The sequence below is a fragment of the Monodelphis domestica genome, chromosome 5, assembly GCF_027887165.1.
Source record: "Monodelphis domestica isolate mMonDom1 chromosome 5, mMonDom1.pri, whole genome shotgun sequence".
NCBI lineage: Eukaryota > Metazoa > Chordata > Mammalia > Didelphimorphia > Didelphidae > Monodelphis > Monodelphis domestica.
Genome location: NC_077231.1, coordinates 216381588 through 216403094, shown reverse-complemented (window position 1 = coordinate 216403094; position 21507 = coordinate 216381588). Strand labels below are relative to the sequence as shown.

The following is a 21507-nucleotide window of genomic DNA, read 5'->3' as shown; positions in this document are numbered from 1 at the left end:
ACTTTGTTGTTCCAATAATTCTCTATAATAGAATTCTATATGTGACCTGGGGGGAATTCTTTTAACATGCCCCTTGGTGGAAGGGTTATCTTCTACTATTCTATGCTATTTATTGTAAACATGATTATAAGTTCTCAGCATCTATTGCTGAGGTCCTGAAAGTTCAGGAAAAGCTATTTAAAGAAGTAAAAATCCCCCAGGAAGCAAATACCAAATATGACCTTGGACGTGACTTTTCCTTGTACTCTCTAAGACAGATGATGGAGTGAAGGATCTTTGCAAATGCCCCAATCTCAAGGAAGAATAAGAATGAGAACTTGCATTCCTAGAGTGCTTTACATTTTGTGAAGTAGAACATTCAGGGGGTCCTGCCTTCTTCACACATCTAGTCAATATCAAGGCTGGAATTTGAATCCAAGTCTTTCAGCCCCAGATGAGTACTGATTCCATTACTCCATGTTGCCTCAAAGAAGTGAAAAGACAAATGATTGAAGCCTGCTACTGGCAATCTCTTACCTCAGGAAGAACCAATGTACATTGGCTGGCCTGGAGGTACTCAGAGCCTTCAGGATGCAAAAGAGGATCTCTCATCTTCTGACTTCTGTTGAAGTAGGAAAAAGCAAGCTTAGAACTGCCATTAGGAATTTACAGTGCAGTGAAGGAATAGACTCCGGTTAGAAAGAGGGCCCAAGCACATACAAAGTCCCAAACAGAACTGCTTCCAGTTAAAGAAAGTCTAAGGTGACCCATCTCCCATTTCAGACACAGATTCTCACTCAGCTCTGGAAACTTAGAAACAGGACAAGTTGCCAAAGCCTATGTGAGGAAACATGACTGCACTACACCAAGGATTAGTTCCTTATTTCTAAGTGGTATGGCCTCTGTTTATGGCCTGAGTTCTTTAAATAATCTAAAGGGAAAGTCATCAAATAAGATGGAATGAAGATGTGTTGTAAACTCAATCCCTTTCATCGTTGCTTGTGCAACACTTAAATTCTGAATCAAGACAATTTTTATTCTAAATCAAATGTTCATCTGAGAATTGCTAAGATTATTTATATGACATATAAATGTCAATCTACAAGTGCTTTCATCTGTACTCTAATAATGGGAAATCACATTTATGTAATGCAAGGTGAATTGTCCAAATACCCACACTTTACAGACAGGGTCATGCTGCATCAAGTGCCTTCAACCTCTCATTTGGGCAATTGTTATATCCTTCTGACTGGTTACTCTTCATCAATCTAGCCTCCTCAGAGCTGCCAAGCTCTCATCAATAGAGAGTCTAGTGGCTCCTTATTATCTCTAAAGTAAAATTCAGTTTGGTACAGTATAGACAGCAAAGGCTCCGGAGTTGGACTTGAGTTCAAATCCTGCCTGTGGTGGTTACTCCTTATATATAACCTTAGGGAAGTCATTTAGCTTCCCCAGGTTTTGGTTTCCTCTGCTGTAAGATTCAGGTCCAGGGCTATGGACCGTATAACCAGTTGGTACCTAAAACCCTTCACTCCCAACATCTGGGCTTATGCTCCCCTTTAAGCAACTGACTGGTTCAGCCCAAGTGGCTTTCTCACTATTCCTCATCCATGACATTACACCTCCCCTCTCAATGCCTCTGTACAGGCTGTCCTCTAGGCCTGAAATGTGCTCCCTTCCTCACCTAATTTCTTAAAAAGCTTTAGCTTCCTTCAAGGCTTAGCTCAGATGCCATTTCCTACATGAGGGCTCTTCTGATTCCTTCCAGATGCTGTCACCTTTTATTTTGTACATGCTACTATGTGTACACGTTGTCTTTCCCCATGAATGTGAGCTCCTTGAGGATAGGGGCTATTCACTTTTCTATCCTCCAGTGCCTAGTAAAATGTCAGCTTCATAAATACTTGGGGGCTGAATTCAAACCTATGTCTCTTGATTTCAAAATCCAGGATTCCTTCTACTATAACACATAGTCTCTATGGCCTTATTTATAATCATTTTACATTTATAATCTAGTGCTATAACCCTTCTGTCTCCTTTGCTAGATCTTACACTGGTGCTGGGCTGAGGCCATATCATTATTATCTTGGCATCTTCCCCAGCAGCCAGCACAGGGATCTGCACATAGTCAGCAAGTAGCACTAATAACTGAATGAATGAATTAATGCATGGATGAGCTCATTTGATCCTTAATACAAGGCTAACAGAAGTTCAGAGAGTCTGTGACTTGCTTAAGGTCATGCAAGCAATTAAGAGGTAAAGATGGGACTCAAGTCTTCTAACTCCAATGCTTTTTTTCCATTGAATGAGGTGGTAATTTCTCATCTTCACATTAATATAATGGAAAAATTCAGTATTTGAGTCTAGTACTACATCTAAACTAAATGGTCACCAAATCCTTCCATATCAAATAGGCAAGTCAAAGGCAGAGGCACTAAATATAAAATTCTTTAAGAGATGGAGAAAAGATAAGAGATAAGTGAATCAATTCAATGTTTGTTTCTGAGTCTTTTAGCTATAATATTAGATCTTTAAGTGTAAAAAGCCTTCACTAAATAAAAAAAAAAGATTCTGAAGTGCTCATATATTGTTCTATCTTTTCCACTACTGATTATTCAGATGCACTGGATGCTATTCTCTTGTAGTGAGCCAACAAACAAACAAACAAACAAAAAACTACAGATAACTGGTTGGCCCATCTTGAATCTCTTTTGCTATAGGGTCACTAACCTGTGACCCTATACTAGAATAGACGAAGGTATATGGAGTGGGCCGATAAACAAGGCATTGTATGATATACACAACCTAGGCTGAAAGCCTGGATCTCAGAAGAAAGTGTTTTTGGGAAATCACTTAATGACTTAGTAACTTTTGGGAAGCAAATAATCTCAAAATTTGAATGGTAACTATGGAGGGGACAGGGATGAGGAGGATAACAGAAAAATAGGAGAAACCAGAAGAGGAGACAGAAGTCTGACAAATACCAGCAGAAATCTTGTGACTTTGAGAAAAGGGGAAATATTTCTTTCTTATCAGTAAAGATATTGTAGATGTGACACTGTAGTTGAAATATAGGTTCTGGTTTAGTAATCTTAGACTTCTTACCAAACTAATGACCCTTTGAGTACAATCTTGACTAAAAGAATTCAAATATATGAAAAACAAAAAACAAAAAAATCCTTTAAACCCTTTCTCTTTTTCAATATTCTTCTTCTTCTCGTTAAGTAGAAAGCATAATTATATGAATAATACTTCAAGACAACAAAGATACAAATTGAGGATAAATGATCTTTTCTTTAGTCCTTCTAAATTAATTTAGAATCAGAATTTTGGAGTTGTAAGAACCTGAAGATCTTCTCATCCTTCTACTTCCCTATTATCTTACAGATAAGGATATGGAAGTTCAGAAATTTTCATTATTTTCTCAAGGTATATAGTAACAGAATGAGGAGAAAACCTGGGACTCTTGGCTCTTTGGCTCAAACTATCCTGTGGATTTTAAGTGAAGATATAAAATTTAGCAATGAAGTCTTTCTTCATGAGAGGGAATGACCATAAAAAAGGAGACCTGATTCCACAAGCCAGATGAAAAGGAGTCTTGGTATAAAATATGGCCTGTAAAACTTTTCTCACTTAAAACCATATGGTTCTTCATGTTCTTAATGCCTTTTAGAAAATAATGCACTCATTATCTCTCTCTCTTCCACCTCCCTTTTTTAAAACAATGCCTGTATTTTTTTTTTAACCCTTACTTTCTGTCTTAGCATCAATGCTAAGGCAGAAGAGTGGTAAGGGCTAAGCAATGGGGGTTAAGTGACTTGGCTAGGGTCACACAGTTAGGAAGTGTCTGAGGCCAGATTTGAACCTAGGACCTCCCATCTCTAGGCCTATTTCTCAATCCACTGAGCCACCCAGCTGTCCCCCATGACTGAATCTTTTAATGGAAGAGTGGCTAGAGAGCTGGCTTCAGAATCAGAAAGACTTGTGTTCAAAGGGCCACCACTGACATGCTGACTGTGTGACTCTGGGCAAATCATTTAATCTTTCAGTGTTAACTCTCTAAGACTAACTTGCAGAAAATCTGCTGATCTGTATCATTTTCTCACCTGAGAGTTCTCTTTACCAATGAAATCACAGGTCTAAGACCTATCCCTCTTTACCTATTTCTGTCTTCATAGGTCCTAATACAGATAAAATACTCCTTTTTTGAGGAACCCAGCAAGACCCATGACTCTTTCTTTCTATCCCCTCAAAAAACCCACAAACACACAACAGAACCATACTATCACAGTAATCTCCTGGTCCTCATGTTGCATAAGATAAAGTCTGACACAATACAACTAACTGGTCAGTTGGGAAGATTAATCCTATCTCTAGATGCCAAACTTAGAAAAGATTTTACCATCATCTGGCCTTGGCGACAATAGAAATTGTAGCTTCTGTCAATTATTTAAGAAAGCAAAAAAGCACTTTTCCCTGTCAACATTCATAGCAGATAAAACCAAGGCTGTACCTGGGGTCTGAGGAGTCTGCACTGACTGTAGGACAGAGCTCACTCAAGGGAGGCCCTCCCAGCTACACGGCTGAGGGTCGTACATACAACAGTAACCCTGGGGACCCTGCCGCAGCTCAATGTTCTTCTCCCCTCTACAGGCAGTAGAGGGAGCACTGAGAATGAAAACTAGCCGAGTGGCAGGGAAAGTGGCCCAGGAACACTAGCTACAATCAAGAGCAGCAGTTCTGCAGTGGAGGCTCAGGGAAGGGTTTGAGATCCAAGGGCCAGGCAGGGCTCAAAGAATCCTCCCAAGGCCTTTTCTGATCCCTAGCAGCTGGAGTCTTCTGCCTCTGCTCCTCCCTCAAGTTCTCTTCATCTACTTGGTATGTTTTACATATACAGAGATATGGTGCCTCTTCTGTTGGAACACAAGCTCCAAGAGACCTAAGGCAGGGACAGGCTTTACTTCTGGCTTTATGTCTACAGTGCCGAGTGAAAGCCCGGGTACAAAGCAGGCATTGACTACTGCTTGATCATTGATTGACTAAAATCCTGAGAAAGGAAAAAGGGAAGATGCCATTTAATTCTCTCACTTTCCTCGTGGTTTAAAGATAAAGCTAGTATGAAGTACACATGATCTTCCCATAAAGGAAAGAAAGGAGAGCAGCCCCAAGGTGGTGGTAGAATCACACAACTTAGACCAATCTGAAAAGTTAGCCTGAACTCCAAGTTGAAGAAAAAGACAACTCGTACACCAGATTCTGTATTTTAATCATCAGATGGATAGTGGTGAATTTGGAGGACACTGAGGGTCCTAAGCCTCACCTCCTTCACTCCCCAGACCAGCCTTTTCTTTTGTACTTACCCTATACTTATGAAGTCACTTTTGCTGACAGCATCTGGCTCAATGCAAATGTTCATGAAATCTTCTGTGCCCTGAGAAAGAGTTCAGAAAACTCTTATTAGTGGTTCTCACAGAGTGGCTAATAGAATTTAGCCCAGATGTTATCCCTAGATTGTTAATGGCCAAAGGGGTTCAATTCAATTCAGTAAGGCTTTATTTAATAAATGTCAAAAGTGAGGAATGCCTTTATTTCAGTGGAGGGAGGAAGATAAGAAGTTTAGGCAGGACATGGTTCTTGCTCTCATGGATCTTACAGTCTTGGTAGGCGGAGGCTCATACTCTACTGCTAAGAAACTGCTGTTTACGACTTTTTTTTTAAGGGATTCTTATTTTCACTTTTGCTTTCTTGATTCTTAGGCCAAAAGAGTTCAAAGATATTTATAGCAGAGGCCAATCACTAACAATAATAATCAGAAATATTATAAAATTCCTGTTCCATATGCTGACTTTTATGCCATGGGAATGTTTTTTCAGATTCTCCATTTTTATTGATGCCATTATATGGAGAGCCACATAAAGGACGTACAATGTAAGTTACAGGAGGAAAGAAAGGATGACTGAAGATGTGTTTGTCTTGTTCAAGTCTCACTCTTCTACAACCTGCAGGTGATAAATTTGTGGAAATTCAGCAGCTAGTAGTGGATGCCTAGCTCTCTGTGAAACAATTCCAGTCACCATAATACAGAGTAGGCCTATGGCCCACTTTCTTCTAGTTAAGGTATTGTTTGAGTGTCTCTTAGTTTAATTCCCGTTTATCTACCCCAAGTTAGTCAGTAGATATTTAGGAGGTCTCATTTATAACATGGCTATAAAAACAACAATAATTCATAATAGCCTTAAAAGGTTTGCAAAGTGCTTTTACATATATGACTTCCTTTGGGCCTCCTAAGAACCACACTTAGTGTTATTTCCATTTTACAGATGAGGAAACTAAGGCTTAAATAAAGTGACTTGCCCAGGGTAATGTAGCTCTTGAAAGTCTGGTTCAGGATTTGAACACAGGTCTTCCCTGACTCCATTGTAATCACTACTTCATGGTGCTGTCATATGTAGTTTATTAAGTACCTATGATTTTGTCAGTTTGAGAATTCCCTCCACCAATGTGGGCTGTAAACCTGTTAAGACCCTTATAACTGCTTAAATTTCAGAGAAGTGACTTACTCATGGCTATATAACGAATATAGGTCAGGTGGGATTTTAACCCAAGTCAACCTGACTCAAAGTTCAATCCTATCTACTATTCCACACTATCTCTCTTCTATGAAAAAGAAATAGTAATTACTTCATTCTCTTTTTGGAGAATGGCCAAAAGCTTCTTTGCTAGGGCCACAGGGACGTGACCAAACCTGTAATCCTATTTAAAAAAAAAAAAAGATCTATTTTACCAGGCCATACCTTGGTGTCTCTTACTTGCTTTGAATTCTGGATCTTCCACTTGCCTCCTATACTGGCCCTTATGCAGTAACTTGCTTTCTTTGAACTCTAAGTCCTTGTCTGTTTGACCCAAGATATCCAACTGAACCATCCAACCCCATTTGCTACTGTGGAACACAACCTTTTACTCACCTAACCTAGAAAACCTGATGTATTCCTACATCGTTAGACGACTAGTTTTGATTCCTCCTGATCAGCCGGAATGCTTTAGGCTGACAGCAGCTTTGATCAGGAATGGTGGGTCTCAAAGTGGAAGATGGCTCTCTGCCTCTACTGGCAACTGCTATGCCAGAAATGACAAGACTGGGATAGTGTCCAGAATCACCAGTGAAGCCTCTCTTTACCCAGCAGCTTTGAGATTGAGACATTACACATCAGATTTTAGCAAATATCACCGAGCTTTCCAATGGCAATTTATAATCTGTTGAAAATGGCAACATGGGCAGATGCACAAGTTCAGGAAACATTTAAAACTTAAGCTGCACTGACTTTGTTTTACTTTTTGTGACTAATCAGCTTTTCTTAGTTCATTTAAGAATGGCTATTACATCTATGCCCTGGGACTCTTTCTCTTCTTCCTCTGCCTAATTTTAACTTTAGATTCAAATTACAATTAAAGTTCAAGTTATTCTAAACAAACAAATATGTTGTCTAGATCCTGATGACACCTCTTTCTTCCTAGATTCTAATACCAAGGATTTATAAAGGTAAAGCCAACAGACTGGGTGGAGACACATATGGTAAAAAGTGAAAACATCTTCTAAATAGTTCTATAGCATATCCAGGTAGAAATAGGAACATTGTCTACTCTTCCCTACTCTTTATGTGATTAGTTTGTTTTACTCAACAAGTGTTTAATTCTTTAAAATGTCAATATCCTGATCATGCTTTCCTCCCCTTTTTGCACCTGCCAATTTATGGAAGGGCTAACTAGTTTGGGACTTCACTGATTTTTTTTTACATATGAGTCATCTATGAGCTAATAAGACCTACCCATCACATCAAGTGACACAGAGGACATGCTTTTTCTATTAGTTCACCAATATAAAAAAAAACAAAAACAAAAACAAGGTACTTTAACAATAATATTGGAACTTTCTAAATCAGTGATTTTTAATATTCAATCTATGACCTTGGCCTGGACTCAAAATATAAATCACATAAAATTATGTTTTAAAATTCATACCGACAAGAGTAAATTGATGGGGCTGATAGTTTACAAGGCTTTGTGCTCTGTCAAAGTGACCTCAAAGGCAGAAAAGCTGAAGACAACTGTGAGAAACCAGTGATTTCAAGGCCAAATTCTTTACTAGAGACCAAGAAGCTTGAAAACAAACAAAGGAAAACTCCTCCCCAGTCATATAAAGCACCATAGTATGGTAGGAAGATAATAGGACTGGAAATGAGTTGATTTGAATCCTGTGAATTTTGGATTTACTCCACCTTGCTTAGTCTTTAGAATTTTAGCAACCAGGAATGTATACACCCCCACTTAAGGATTAAGTGTGGGGAAGGAAGGTCTATGACACACATGCTAGCAAGTGACAAATCAGAAACAACTGGCTAACCTTCTGGGCTGTCCAAAGCCAAGTTTAAGCCACCATTGGTACATGTAAGACAAAGGAAGTGATGTAAAGAACTGCCTTAATATTTCGCATCACTTCCTGTGAGAGGGACTTGGCAGTGGAACTTGACCATGGAGGAGCTCCAGTGTGCGACCTCAGACTGCTTCCCTTAGACTGTCACATGGTGAGTGAGGCCAACTCCCTTTTCCTTGGCTTTCTGGAGTCACTAGCCTCTGGAGAGAGACCTTGTGATAGAGGCTGGCACTAGAGAAAAAGTGCCAGACTGAAGAGTATATGAAATTGATCACCTCGATGGGGGAGGAGCCCCAGGAGTGATTTTCCTGAGGAGAGAAGACTGGCTGGGAGAGCAGTGAGGGTCTCTCGGTCTTCAGATGTCAAAGAGAGAAGGTGGATAAAGACTTTCTCCTGAGGGTTACCCATTTTTCCTGCTGGTGACTGGAAATCTTTCCCCCCAACACTTCCCAATTGGAGGGACTTTGGGAAGAGAAACCTGAGCAGACTTTACCTCAGCACCTGTTGCCCAGCGGTGAGTCAACCTGACTTTCTCAGGGGGGCTCAGGCTGCCAAGGCCTGAGTTCCCCCCAAACTTGAGGAGGGAGGAAAAGGGTTTAGATAGAGAAGGGACCATCTTTTTCCCACTTTACTTTTCCCATTCTTCCCTGCCCATCATTCCTTTTGTATTGCCTTGATTGAGTTAACATTAAAAGTTATCTGTTCTCCAAGCTGAGTGTGAGTGAACAGATCAAGGGGAGACCTTTTTGGTCTTGAGTAGTGGAGGGGGAACAAGAGGGACAAGAGCAAATTGGGGAGAGAAGCTTTAGCTAAGGAGGGAAGGCAGAAGGGGGAAAATCTTCAATACCCCCTCTCCTCTCTCTGAGCAAACCCGTTACATCTGCTGTCTCCCCTGTACCCCACTTTGCAGAAGGGGGGTTCTCCTCTCCTTCCTCCTCTCTCATACCCAAAATCCCAAGCCTCCTCCCTTTGGGGGTACATCCCTTCCTTTCCTTCTTTTAATTTTTTTTAAGACAACCCCTTGGCTGAGGCCTCTGAACTCCTACCTGGTTCAGATCAGGCTGAGGCAGTTATCCTCTTTTCCTCTCTCCCCCTCTCCCCCTCCCCCCCCCTCTCTCTCATTTTTTAATTTCTTCTTTCTATTGTAAATAAACCACCATAAAATTTCATTCTGACTTGAGTATTTCATTGGGATTTAGAATTTAAATCCCTGCTGGCCAACTAAAAATATATTTAGTCCAACCCTAAATTTTACCCCTTACAGTTCTACAAGAAAAGCTCCTGAAGAAACCTCACCTCCTTGGGCCTTAGCCTTGTCATCTAGAAAATGAAGAAGTTAAACTCCAGGTTCTCTGAGGTTTCTTCCAGATCTGATATTCTATGATTCACTGGCATCTCATCATCCCTCCGCCTGCCCTGTTCTCCCCTCCCCATTATTATCCTTTATCTCTTCACTCATTCACATGACACAAATCAAAATACTGAGTTGCAAAAAAAAAATAAAACCAAAACAAGGACACAAAATAGTAATTTATAATATGACCCTCTTACCGTCAGGTCAGGTTGACTGTTCCGGGTCGAGATGGATAACTCCAGGGTGGACAGCTGCACTTTGTTCCAGACCTCTGGCTCTCTCTTCTGGGGGATGGCTGTGTGAATCCATTAGGCACAGGTCAATTACTTCCATTAGTGTTCTGCTACTACCAATGCAAAATAAATGACTGGGGCCATCAGCTGCTCAGCTTCATTTAATTTTGCCTCTCCAGGCTTTCTGCTTACTCTCTACCTTTGCTTTATTTATTGAACACCTCTTAATACACAGAGTAGAGCCAGGACTAGGGTGGAAGATCCATGCAAGAAACATCCCTACCAGGAGCAGCAGCAAAATGAATAGAGAACCTCCTTCCTTTGCCATGCAAAAAAAGTTCTTACTATCATGCATTGGGCTTCATGTGCTGCTGTATAATGACTACTGTTGGGGCAGAGAAGAACTCAGACAAATTTATTGGGCAGTTTACATCCTGGCATTACTGGAAGAAGAGGACTGAACCAAATAACCTTTGAAGGGATTGTTTTACTCTATTTGTATCCCTCACCCCCAGTATAATGCCTGGTACAGTGGACACATCATAAATGCTTGTTGATTGATAGGAGAAACTGTTTGAGGGCAGTTTTAATAGAGTGAGGGTATCCCAGTCCTTTCAATATCCTGCTCACCATCCTGAGAACGTGTCCAGCATGATGCAAGCCTTCGAAATATTCTCTTGTATAAAGCAGGCCTGGGAGGTTTCTCTTCAGGTTCACTGGGTGGTCTCTCAGTGGGTCCCACATACATGATAGAGGCCTGATGTGTCTGAGGCCATTCCTAAATTAACATGAAGATTAAAAAAATGTTGCCAATTACAACTTCTGGGAGATTCTGGGCAGTGAACAATCTCTCTTTCCTCCCTGTGAAATGTGTGGCCTTAACAGAATCTGAAGACTGAATGCTTAGAGCTGACTCTTTATCACCAAGAGATTTAAGAAAATTTTCCTTTGGACCAACAACTTAATGCATGCAAGACTTTCCTTTCAGGTGGTGAAAACTATGAAGGTTATACACCAAGAAGACAACAAACCAATAGTAATAAGCATGTAGAGTGAGCCATTCCATAACAAATGCAATTCAGGTATACAGATGCTGATAAAAACAAAACTATTAAATTATATCAACAGCATTTAATTTAAAGACAAAGATATTAATTGTCTGCTTCCAAAGCTATAATCAGGCCATCCCTGGATTCTTTTGTCTTTCAGACATTAGCTCCTCCCTTTTGAACTTCTGAGCTTAGCAGTGCTGAGTTTTATATATATAGCCTGCAAATGGGCATATAATAAAATGTGTTCTAATATCGAAAATAGATGGCCTAAAAGAATCATATGTAATTCAAGAGTTGAAAGTTGTCTCAGGCAAAGATATGTTTCATTTATATGGAAAGGGATTAAATTTGTGATTTCAGTGCTAGAGAGGAAGGATAGTTCCTGATGAGAAAATTCCTTTTACCAATACAGGGGACACCTTCTTTGTAACTGCTAAACTTAGGGAGATGTCTGGAGTACTGTAAGGTTAGCTGACTTATGTAAGGTAACAACAGCCAGTATATGTCAAGGGAAAGGACTTGAACTCATGTCTTCATGGTTTTCAGGCCAGTTCTCTTCACTCTTCCACGGGACTGCCTCTCATTGATATATTGCCACACAAATCTCCTATTCCAAAATAGACTTTGCTGCCTTAGATCTTAAAAATTTCTTTCTTTCCTTGGAGCAGAAAGGTGGTCCAACTCATATAGACTCAGGTCTAGAGATGGGAGGTCCTGGGTTCAAATCTTACCTCAGAAACTTCCTGGCTGTGTGACCCTGGGCAAGACACTTGACCCCAATGGCCTAGCTCTTACCATTCTTCTGCCTTGGACATAATAACTCTAAGAGGGGAGGTAGAGGTAACTTCTTAATTCCACCTCTTCCATACAAAGCACTTTTTCAGTTTTTGTTGTACCATGGACCTCTTTGTTGAAATTTGTCAAATACTTTCCCAGAATGTTTTTAAATATATAAAATAAAATACATAGAACTAAAAAGAAAACCAATTATATTGAAATGTTTTCACTGATACATATATATATTTAAAGTTCACTAGGCCCAGTTAAGAACCTCTGATATAAAACCATCTGTGACTATCTCTTAAGAAAAGTATCTATTTCTAACCAGACTCTGCAATCTAAAAATCCAGTTCATTATCTTGATTCTTCCTTCACCATCATACAAAATGCATTTATCCTTTTGCTAATATATAATAATAATAATATGTCTTCCACTTGAGATCTGTTCATAAAATACAGTTAAAGAGATATACAAGTAAACAAATCTGTCTAGGTACATATTCCCTGTTTTGTAGATGTAGCCTCATATATATACAGTTTCACTAAAGAATGAGATGAAATATGTCTCATTTAATCACATTTCCCTTTCCTACTATAAACAAAAAATGTGTACAACATATACAAATGCAATGTCCTTATAATTATAATTTTTCATATTTTGTGTTTTACTTGCCTTAAGAGAACTAAAAAAGTGAGCAGCTTTGGTCTTTAATGGTCCAAGATACCAGTACCTGAAAAGAGTTGAGATGAATTAAAAGATGAATTAGAAAATTAAGCAATCAGCAACATTTCCAAAAGTCCTATCCATCTGATCTGTACCATTCACAACATAAATGTAAATGTTTGTATCCTTAAATACTTAGTGATAAGTACCTTAGGTAATAAGAAGATAATAAATAAAAAGAGAATACCTGGATCTAAGATCAGAAAATGAATTTGTGCCAGTATAAAAGAAATGCTTCTTTTCCTGTCATGTATGGGTCAATAATAGAAATTTCTGCATGATGAGATATCAGTCCATCTAATGTCTGTGAGGAGGGGGGAAACCCCCTATGGAAGACTGATAGGAGGATATGGTCAAAAGTGGCAGAAAATATGAAGGCTTGGTTGGGTTGTGAAATTAACCTTGAGAACCCTCAGAACTCAGATCCACTGAAGTACTTAAAAAAGACAGCATTGTCTCTGTACAGGAAAGCAAGCTCATTAGGACTGCTTCTACTAGTATTAATGTGCTGGCATGGGGGGTTGAGCAATAGTATAAAATGGGGTGTAAGCAGTAAATTTTTATATGATGAGTTGCTAGGAATAGGTGACCAGCATCAGGGTTTGAGAAGTTCTCAAGGTAGAACCTTAAAAGTTCATAAATAACTGACTTTTCATTTTACATTATATGTCCTTGATATAATTTGACAGACATTTATTGAGTCCCTAAAAGTGCTCAGGATTATGCCAAATATTAAGGATACAAGAGAAATATGTGACTTGATTCCTGTACTTGAGGGAAATTATAATCATGTCAGGGAGATAACATATATAAAATAACAGAAGAACACTAGACAGTACATGACTGTGGGAGAAACTGCCAACAGTCCCCTTCCCAAATGAACTGTAGGCATAGACTTCAACTATTTTCTAATGTGGGTGCTCACTTTGGCAGCACATATACATATTTTATTATATGTATGCCAAAGGACAAGCTGCAGCGCCTTTTGTTCTTCAGTGTTGTGCTCTCACTTCTTATTGGGACCCAAAGGAAGAGGACAGCAGAGGGCTGGAAAAGTTCTCCTCTCTGTCTGGTCCAACCAGCAGATTTCTCTTGAGTTAAGTAAGAACAATTCTACTCAGACGATAATACCCTGATCTATTTCCTATAGTGAAGAATACATATTTTTCCAATAGCATACTGTCCTTTTTGTATAACCACTTGTGTTTCATAAATAACCCTCTTTCCTTTGTTTCACACAATGATACTATGACTAATGTTTAACTTGTGAATGCTGTCCTAAAAATCTGTATGTAAGGAGATTCTTATGTCATACATTGGGTAGACTGTGGTTTCTTTTGCAATCTGTCCTGGCCTGCTAGAATAAATGGCTACTGGTTTCCTTCTTGAGATCTTCCCGCTATTATGTGACTGAATCTGACCTTTAGAATCCAGATAGGGAGTGATGACCCTCTTGGGTCTCTAAAACATTCCACTACATGATAAAACACTAAAATAAATACAATCTAGTACCAAGACATCATATAGACACTAATTGCTAAGGGTTTTGAGAAGGAAAGGATAATATATATATAAGCTTTAAGTTATTGGGAAGGGCATAAAGAAGAAAGAGGAATCTGAGATAGTTCTAGAAGAACAAGATTTAGAAAGGAAGATGAGCTCAGAGAGCATTATTGTCTGGGGCAAGAGCATGAGAAGAGATATGGATTCAGAAATAGTCAAGGTGTATAAACCAGTAAGGCCTGAAATAAGTACACATATTCAGTTTGACTAGTGATTAACATATGTAAGGCATAGTGAGGCTAAATCTTCACAAGAAGTATTAGCCCTTAAGGAGGTTATAGTCCATTGAGGAATAAGAGATATGATCAGGTAAGTAGGATAGGGGCAGATTATGGGGAGTCTTTAATGCCACCTCAGATTCAAAGCCAGAATATGGGGTTATGCCATGTTCTATTAGGGAATGGAAAGCTATTAAAGTTTTTAATCAGGAGAATGATATGACCTCCATTGATCAGAAAGAGCACTGAACTTTCCTTAATTATATGGTTTGCTTCCTACAAAAATTCTATTTCTTCAGCTGCAGAACAGATAAAGTCTCTCCATTTACCTGCTGAGGCCTCGAATTTCTAAACTGCCTGGTCCTCTCACGTTCCAGTAGCTGTGACTTAGCATCATGCTATTCAACAGGCTAGGAAATCAATTCTATTAGCCTGCTTCTTTCCATTGTACAAACAGGACATTTCAATTGGTGGGTACACAGTCCTTTTTTAGAGGTTAAACTAAGCAGTGTTCTAAAGTGCACCGATCAATGCTGCCACCAGATGGAGCCTAGCTGCATTCCCAGCCAAGACTCTAGGACATTTTCACTACTTTGGTGTTGAATGCATCTGGCATTTGCACCATTGGCCCTCTGGTATTCTCTGTGGTGAGTTGTTGAACTTTGAAGGTTTTTAAAAATAAAAATTATAGCACAGATACAAATGAAAGGATGAGCAACATTGACATGAATGATGTATAGAATATAACAATACTCCCATTACTAAATAGGATAAACTCCAACTAATACTTTGCTATGACAGACTTTATGTCTAGAAATAGAAGAGGCACAAGGATACAGTTCATTATTCAGTTCAATTCAATAGGCAAACACTTAAAATACCTTTGTGGTTATTCTTGAGTCCTTTCAGTCATGTCTGACTCTTCATGATCCCATTTGGGGTTTTCTGGACAAAGAAACTAGAGTAGTTGGCTATTTCCTTTCCCAGCTCATTTTATAGGTGAGGAAACTGTGGCAAACAGGGTTAAACTACTGGCCCAAGGTCACAGAGCTAGTAAGTCTCTGAAAATCTATTTGAACGCAGGAAGATGAGTCTTCCTGACTTTATCTACTTTTCCACATAGCAGCCACAGGCCTTAGCATGCTTGACCTGTGTAAGCACAGAGCAAAGACCAGAGCCCCTACCCAAACTCAAGGCAAAGTTACAAGCCCAAGGGCAAGGCAGTCCACAATGTGCCTGTCTTGATCAAGGCGAGAGTGAGACCAAAATCCCCTGTCCAAGTTTGAGGCTAGACACTAAACTGCAGTACAGGGTAGTTCACAGCAATCTGAGCTCTGCAAGCCATAAGCAGTCCCATGGGTGACAGACTCAGCAGTGGGATGTAGTTTCAGAGCTCCCAAACTATAGGCCATCATGCTACCTTGGAAGAACTGAAACGTGCAGAGAGTGCACCCGCTACCCTGAGAACAGAACCCACCTCTAAGATAAAAATGAAAGTCAAGAAAAAGTCTGGGAAAGTGAGCAAACATCACCCCATTTAGTATAAAAACAAGACTTGACATATCAAGGGTACAACGGTTATGGCTCCAAACTCTGACATTCTCACCCTCATTAAACTGTGAGTCTACTATCTTCCTCAAATATCACTGACCTAGTGTTAATAAGATAGGAAGTTCTAATCACCTCTGTATTAAAGATAGTTTTCCCAAAAATAATCTCCACCCCTACAATTCAAACAAAACTCAACATAGAAGTCTGTCAAACTGGGTGAAAAGAAACGTCACAAAAAATGAAGTATTTTTGTGAAATTTAGATTACTCCACCCTACTTAGATCTTACTTTATGGAGAAGATAAAATTGTAATCTCCTGATTGAACAATGAAGGTACTTAGTTCTTATTTTATAGTGAAGCTAGAACTTTAAGCTAAGTCTATTTTAAGATCTTAATACAAAAAGGTGTTAAGTAACTATAAAGGGTAATTAATCACAAAAAGGTTAAGTAACTAACAAAAGGTGAACTTAACAAAGAAGTGTTAAGTAACTCAAAAGATATAATCTAATTAAAGAAGATGAAAACTAAAGAATGGGCAGTCCTGGAGAAAAGCCTCTGATATGATTGGTAGACTTGAAAATTTAGAGGAGGGGACACAAGAGTAAAAAGTCTATATATTTTACTTCACTTCCTCTCTCCTGTACCTTTGGCAGCAGAGAGGTGGCTGGTGGCAGTGTGCTGGGCCTTTCAGCACCTTGGCGTGGCTACAGTTATTGTCCGGTTCAGTGATGAGTTTCTGGCTGAGTTTTTCCTCCTTTACTTTCCAAACTTTATTCTCTTAGAAGCCTCTAATCTCCTTCAGAGACCTAGTGGCGGAGATCTTGAACTCCCCCAGGCACAGGGCAGGTGGGAGAAATTCTATACCCTCTTCCCTCTTTCTCCTTAAAATCCTTCCTTCTATATTAATTAAAATTACCATATATTTCCAGACTGACTTGGGTATTTTATTTGGGATTTTTTCCCCTGGTGACCAATTAATCTAGATTTTAAGTCACAACCCTGAAATTATCTCCACAACCCAAAATGAATAGAGAGAATATATGTATGTGTGTGTGTGTGTACATACATACATATGTATATTTAAACTGGCATCATCACTCAATGAAAACTCCAATAATTAAAGAGAATAAAAAGAAATAAAAATCACATTCACAAAATACAAGATTACTTGCTAATTTTGACTTCTGCATCTCTGTAGGATCCCCATCTGAGGCCAGATAATGCAAACACAGGCTGTTCCTTTTCTCCCTGGAAGTTAACAGGAAATTAAGGTTAATGACTCCAACAAATGCAATCATACTAACAATTTTTCATTAAAAAAATTTAAGCATCATTTAAAAATTCTGATTTCAAAACTCTCCTACTCCTCCCCCCATTGAGAAGGCAAGTAATAGATACATTATACATATGAAGGCATTCAAATCCTATTTCCATATTAGCCATAAGAGACTTTTACTATACATTAGTGTAGAGGAAGTGTTCTTGATTTTTTTAAAGCCATTTAAATTATTAAAATCCTTTAAAAATTTTAAAGAAACAAAACAGAGGGGGCAGCTGGATGGCTCAGTGGATTGGGAGCTGGGCCCAGAGATGGGAGGTCCTGGGTTCAAATCTGGCCACAGACACTTCCTAGCTATGTGACCCTGGGCAAGTCATTTAATCCCCACTGCCTAGCCCTTACTGTTCTTCTGCCTTGGAACCAATATATAGTATTGATTCTAAGGTGGAAGATAAGGGTTTAAAAAAAGAAAGGAGAAAAGAAACAAGACAGATTATACTCTACACAATGACAAGCCTCAAAAATGCTGCTTAAGCAATACTTTTCAAAGGGGCCAATCTTTGGCCATTCTAATCCAGGGGTCTGCTGACATCAAAGTGTTGCTACCAAAAATTCTAAAGCAAAAAAGTTTGTATGATATAGGCTAACATGCAGAATTTAGGAGATGATTTTTTTGTTTCTTTTCTCTCATTTACTTTATACAAGGGCAAAGTTGATTTGAGCCTGCCACCTTTATCAGTCCAAGAATTCGTAACTGGGATCAGAGCACTAGCAGAATAGAGTTTCTCAGAAAGACTGGCCATGATGACTATCCTATTACCTGTTTGGGGTTGGTGGCACAGTCCTGGTTTCCTATATTTCTAAGTTCTTAGAATCCTTGGGGGAGGGATGGGAGATGGGCCTGTGCAAATGTCCATAATTCCTGATGGGGTTTTGAAAGGGCATTTTGCTCTTTAAGTGCTACATGGTAAACATCTCCAGTTTCAAATGTAGTCTGAAGATCAAGGAAGGTAGTAAGATGCAATGGGGAGTAAGCCCAGAATGCTTTAGAGAGGAAGAAGGATGGGCTCTGGAAAAGCTGCCTGGAATGATATGACTCCAGAGAAAATAAACTCTAATAACTAGGATTAAAAAAAAATTTTAAGATTTAAAAAAAATTCAGATATTGTATTTTCCCAAATACATATAACAACAATTTTCAACATACATTTTCTGAAATTATAGGATTCAAATTGTCTCCCTCCCTTCCCTCCCCTTCTCAGAGATGATAAGCAATTTGATCTGGGTTATACATGCAAAACAAACTTCCATATTGGTCACTGTTGTAAGATAATACTCATATGAAACACAAAATAATATTATTTTGTGATAGTATACTTTGTGATACAAACTAATGTGATAGTATATTTTGATATGCATCTGATTCCAACAGTTCTTTCTCTGGAGATGGATAGCATTCTTTGTCATAAGCCCTTCAGAATTGCTCAGCTCACTGTACTGCCAAAAGTAACTAAGTCTTTCACAGTTGATCATCATACAATATTGCTAAATAACTAGGATTTTTTCCAAAGAGGAAAAAAAATCCCTAGACATGACTACTATAGCTATAAAACCTGGTAGAGAATGGGGTAAAATCATTAAGTAGCTACTATCAGACTGATATTCGCCCCCCAAAAAAAAAGTTAGAACCAAGCAACAATGCACTGGCAAAATATAGTGGAAGGGACTTGCATTTCTGGATGAAAATATCCCTCAGAATTGCAATCATGGCCAAATTGTTGCTGAACTGGTTTTAACTTTACAATTTTCTACCTTAACTCAAAGCAGAAGAGTTAGTTTGTTGACAAGCTCTTTTGGATACCTGTAGGCCCAATGGATCACAACAAAAATTGGTAGATCTACCAGAATAGACTTTTTATGAGTGTCCCAATATAAAGCTACATCTAGTAGCTCATATTTCATCTTAGTATGTGTAGAATGATTTCCTGGGAAGAAAATATTAAAAGAGTAGATGGGAAGATTCTGCTTTGGTTGATATGAAAGATATATATGTATACACATATAAATACACATACATACATACATATATAATTTCTGTAGGATAGAAATTTGGCATAAGTCCTTAGAAAAGTACAATTGCAGAAGAAAAGTCACATATGAGATTTATCTAGTAGGGGTTTTAATTTGAGGATACCTTTGGAGATAGAAGAAATTAAATATAAGCAATCAACAAGGCTTCTTCTCCCTGAGGACACAGACAGAGAAACAGTAGTGATATCAACCTTGATGAAATGAACTTGAAATCAAATTGATCTAGAGGTATTTAGTAATTAATGATATGGACTAAACCTTAGAGAAAGAATATAGATGAATCCAGGGCTGCAGGAGAACCATTCTTATATATGTCATGAGTGGTTGTCAGGCTAAGTTTCACCCTGTTTTTGGTTATTTTATTAAAAATATAAAAACTGGAAATTAAAAGAGTATTTGCATATCCAGGAATGGCTAAAATTATGGTTTATGAATATAATGGAATACTATTGTGCTGTTTAGAAATGAGTAAATGGACAAATTCAGAGGGAACTGGAAGATCTATACAAATTGATTCATAAAAAAGTGAGTGAAAATACAACAATTTATACAATAACAGTAACATTATAAGGAAAAACAACTTTGAAAGATTTTAAAACTCTAATTAACCATGAATCTAAAAAAAAACAAAGATGAAACATACCAGTCATTTGACAAGTTTACTTAAAAAGCATTTTCAGATACTGATAATATGGGAATTCATTTTGCTAGACTATGCAGCTATTCATTGAGACCTTTTTTTTTTAATTGTTTAATGGGGGAGGGATAGTAAGAACAGATTAATTTTTTAAAAGGTTGCTAACTGAAAAAATTAAAAAGCTTTTTTTTTTTTTAAAAACCCTTACCTTCTGTCTTGGAGTCAATGCTGTGCATTGGCTCCAAGGCAGAAGAGTGGTAAGGGCTAGGCAATGGGGGTCAAGTGACTTGCCCAGGGTCACACAGCTGGGAAGTGGCTGAGGCCAAATTTGAACCTAGGACCTCCTGTCTCTAGGCCTGGCTCTCAATGCACCGAGCTACCCAGCTGCCCCCTAAAAAGCTTTTAAGAAAAAAATCCTTTTTGAAATCACAGAGTGTTAGAAATAAAATACAGGTCATATTAAAATTATTGGGAAGAGAAGAAAATCATATTATGAATTTCAATAGCAATCTTTAACTAAAGGTTTATTTTGATATCTTGCTATAGTGTGAAGATAGACAACTCTGGGTTCTTTAAGGCTATGATGGTGAAGCTTAAGCTCTAACAATGCCTGCTTAACCCAAGTTAGAGTCTGCTGGTGATGAGTTGTATAGTTATTTGAAAACCAGACTAGAAATCCTGAAAGGTTCACCACCAAAAGGCTGATGACCCAGAGATGGTTTCTGGTCATAGCATTTTATCTCCTAAGGCTTGTAGAGGTTTTGAACTATATCAGTAGAGAAGATGCCAACTTGTGACTGGTGAAACAAACAATATAAAATACTGAAGGAAAAAAATATCATTTTTATTGAGAAAAAACATTCTCAGGAATTATTGCCTCTGATGAAAATCTAAGAAATGGCAAAGTATGACAGCATCCAAGTCAGCATATCAAGGGAGTCCAGCTCTCAGGTCCCCTACTTTTCCTTCTGTGAAAGGGTAGCTTTTGTACCAGTCTGTTAACTCATATGGTTGTTTCTGTGTGTAAAGGTCTGGGGTCTGGGGTCTGGTATTGGAGTCTAATTTTCCTCAAATCTAGGCATGCTACCAAAGGATTTCATCCTGGGAGAAGAGTAAGTTAGGGCTCACTATCAGTGTATTAGAAGGAGACCCACTATATAAGAGATTCAAAATGGAAGGCATGTGGTAATGTTTCCTTTGCTTTTAACTAAATATAATGAACCCACTATATAGATAAAGGGAGATGTGGCAATCACATCAGCCAATAAGTATTTAGGAAGTGCTTACAATGAACCTGGCACTATGCTAAATACAGGGGATACAAAGAAACACAAAGAACAATCCCTATTCTCAAGGACATCACAGCCTAATAAGGAGAACAATATAAAAATAACTATATACAAACAAGATTTAGTTAGATCATCAACAGAAAGAAAACACTAATAATTAAAGGCTTCTTGAGGAATGTGGGATTTTTAGCTGGGATTTGAAAAAAAAAGAGGGAAACAAAAAGGTAGAGATGAAATGGGTATAAAGAACAACCAGAAAAAATGCCTGGAGTTGGGATAAGTAATGTCCAATGTGAGGAAGAGCAAGGAGGTCAGTGACCTTGGA

General features: G+C 38.5%; 1 protein-coding gene across 2 annotated transcripts in view; it reads right to left on the bottom strand.

Moving 5' to 3' along the window:
• The window catches only part of AGK (acylglycerol kinase), a 119016-nt gene that overhangs the window by 2557 nt on the left and 94952 nt on the right, over positions 1 to 21507 (bottom strand). For both annotated transcript variants that reach the window (XM_001375516.4, XM_056799806.1), the window contains 6 exons: positions 17055 to 17134; positions 12503 to 12560; positions 10628 to 10775; positions 9962 to 10059; positions 5340 to 5410; positions 517 to 601 (listed from right to left, as the gene is read on the bottom strand). In XM_001375516.4, the coding sequence (XP_001375553.1) occupies positions 517 to 601; positions 5340 to 5410; positions 9962 to 10059; positions 10628 to 10775; positions 12503 to 12560; positions 17055 to 17134 (540 nt within the window). The remainder of the gene's footprint in view (positions 1 to 516; positions 602 to 5339; positions 5411 to 9961; positions 10060 to 10627; positions 10776 to 12502; positions 12561 to 17054; positions 17135 to 21507) is intronic.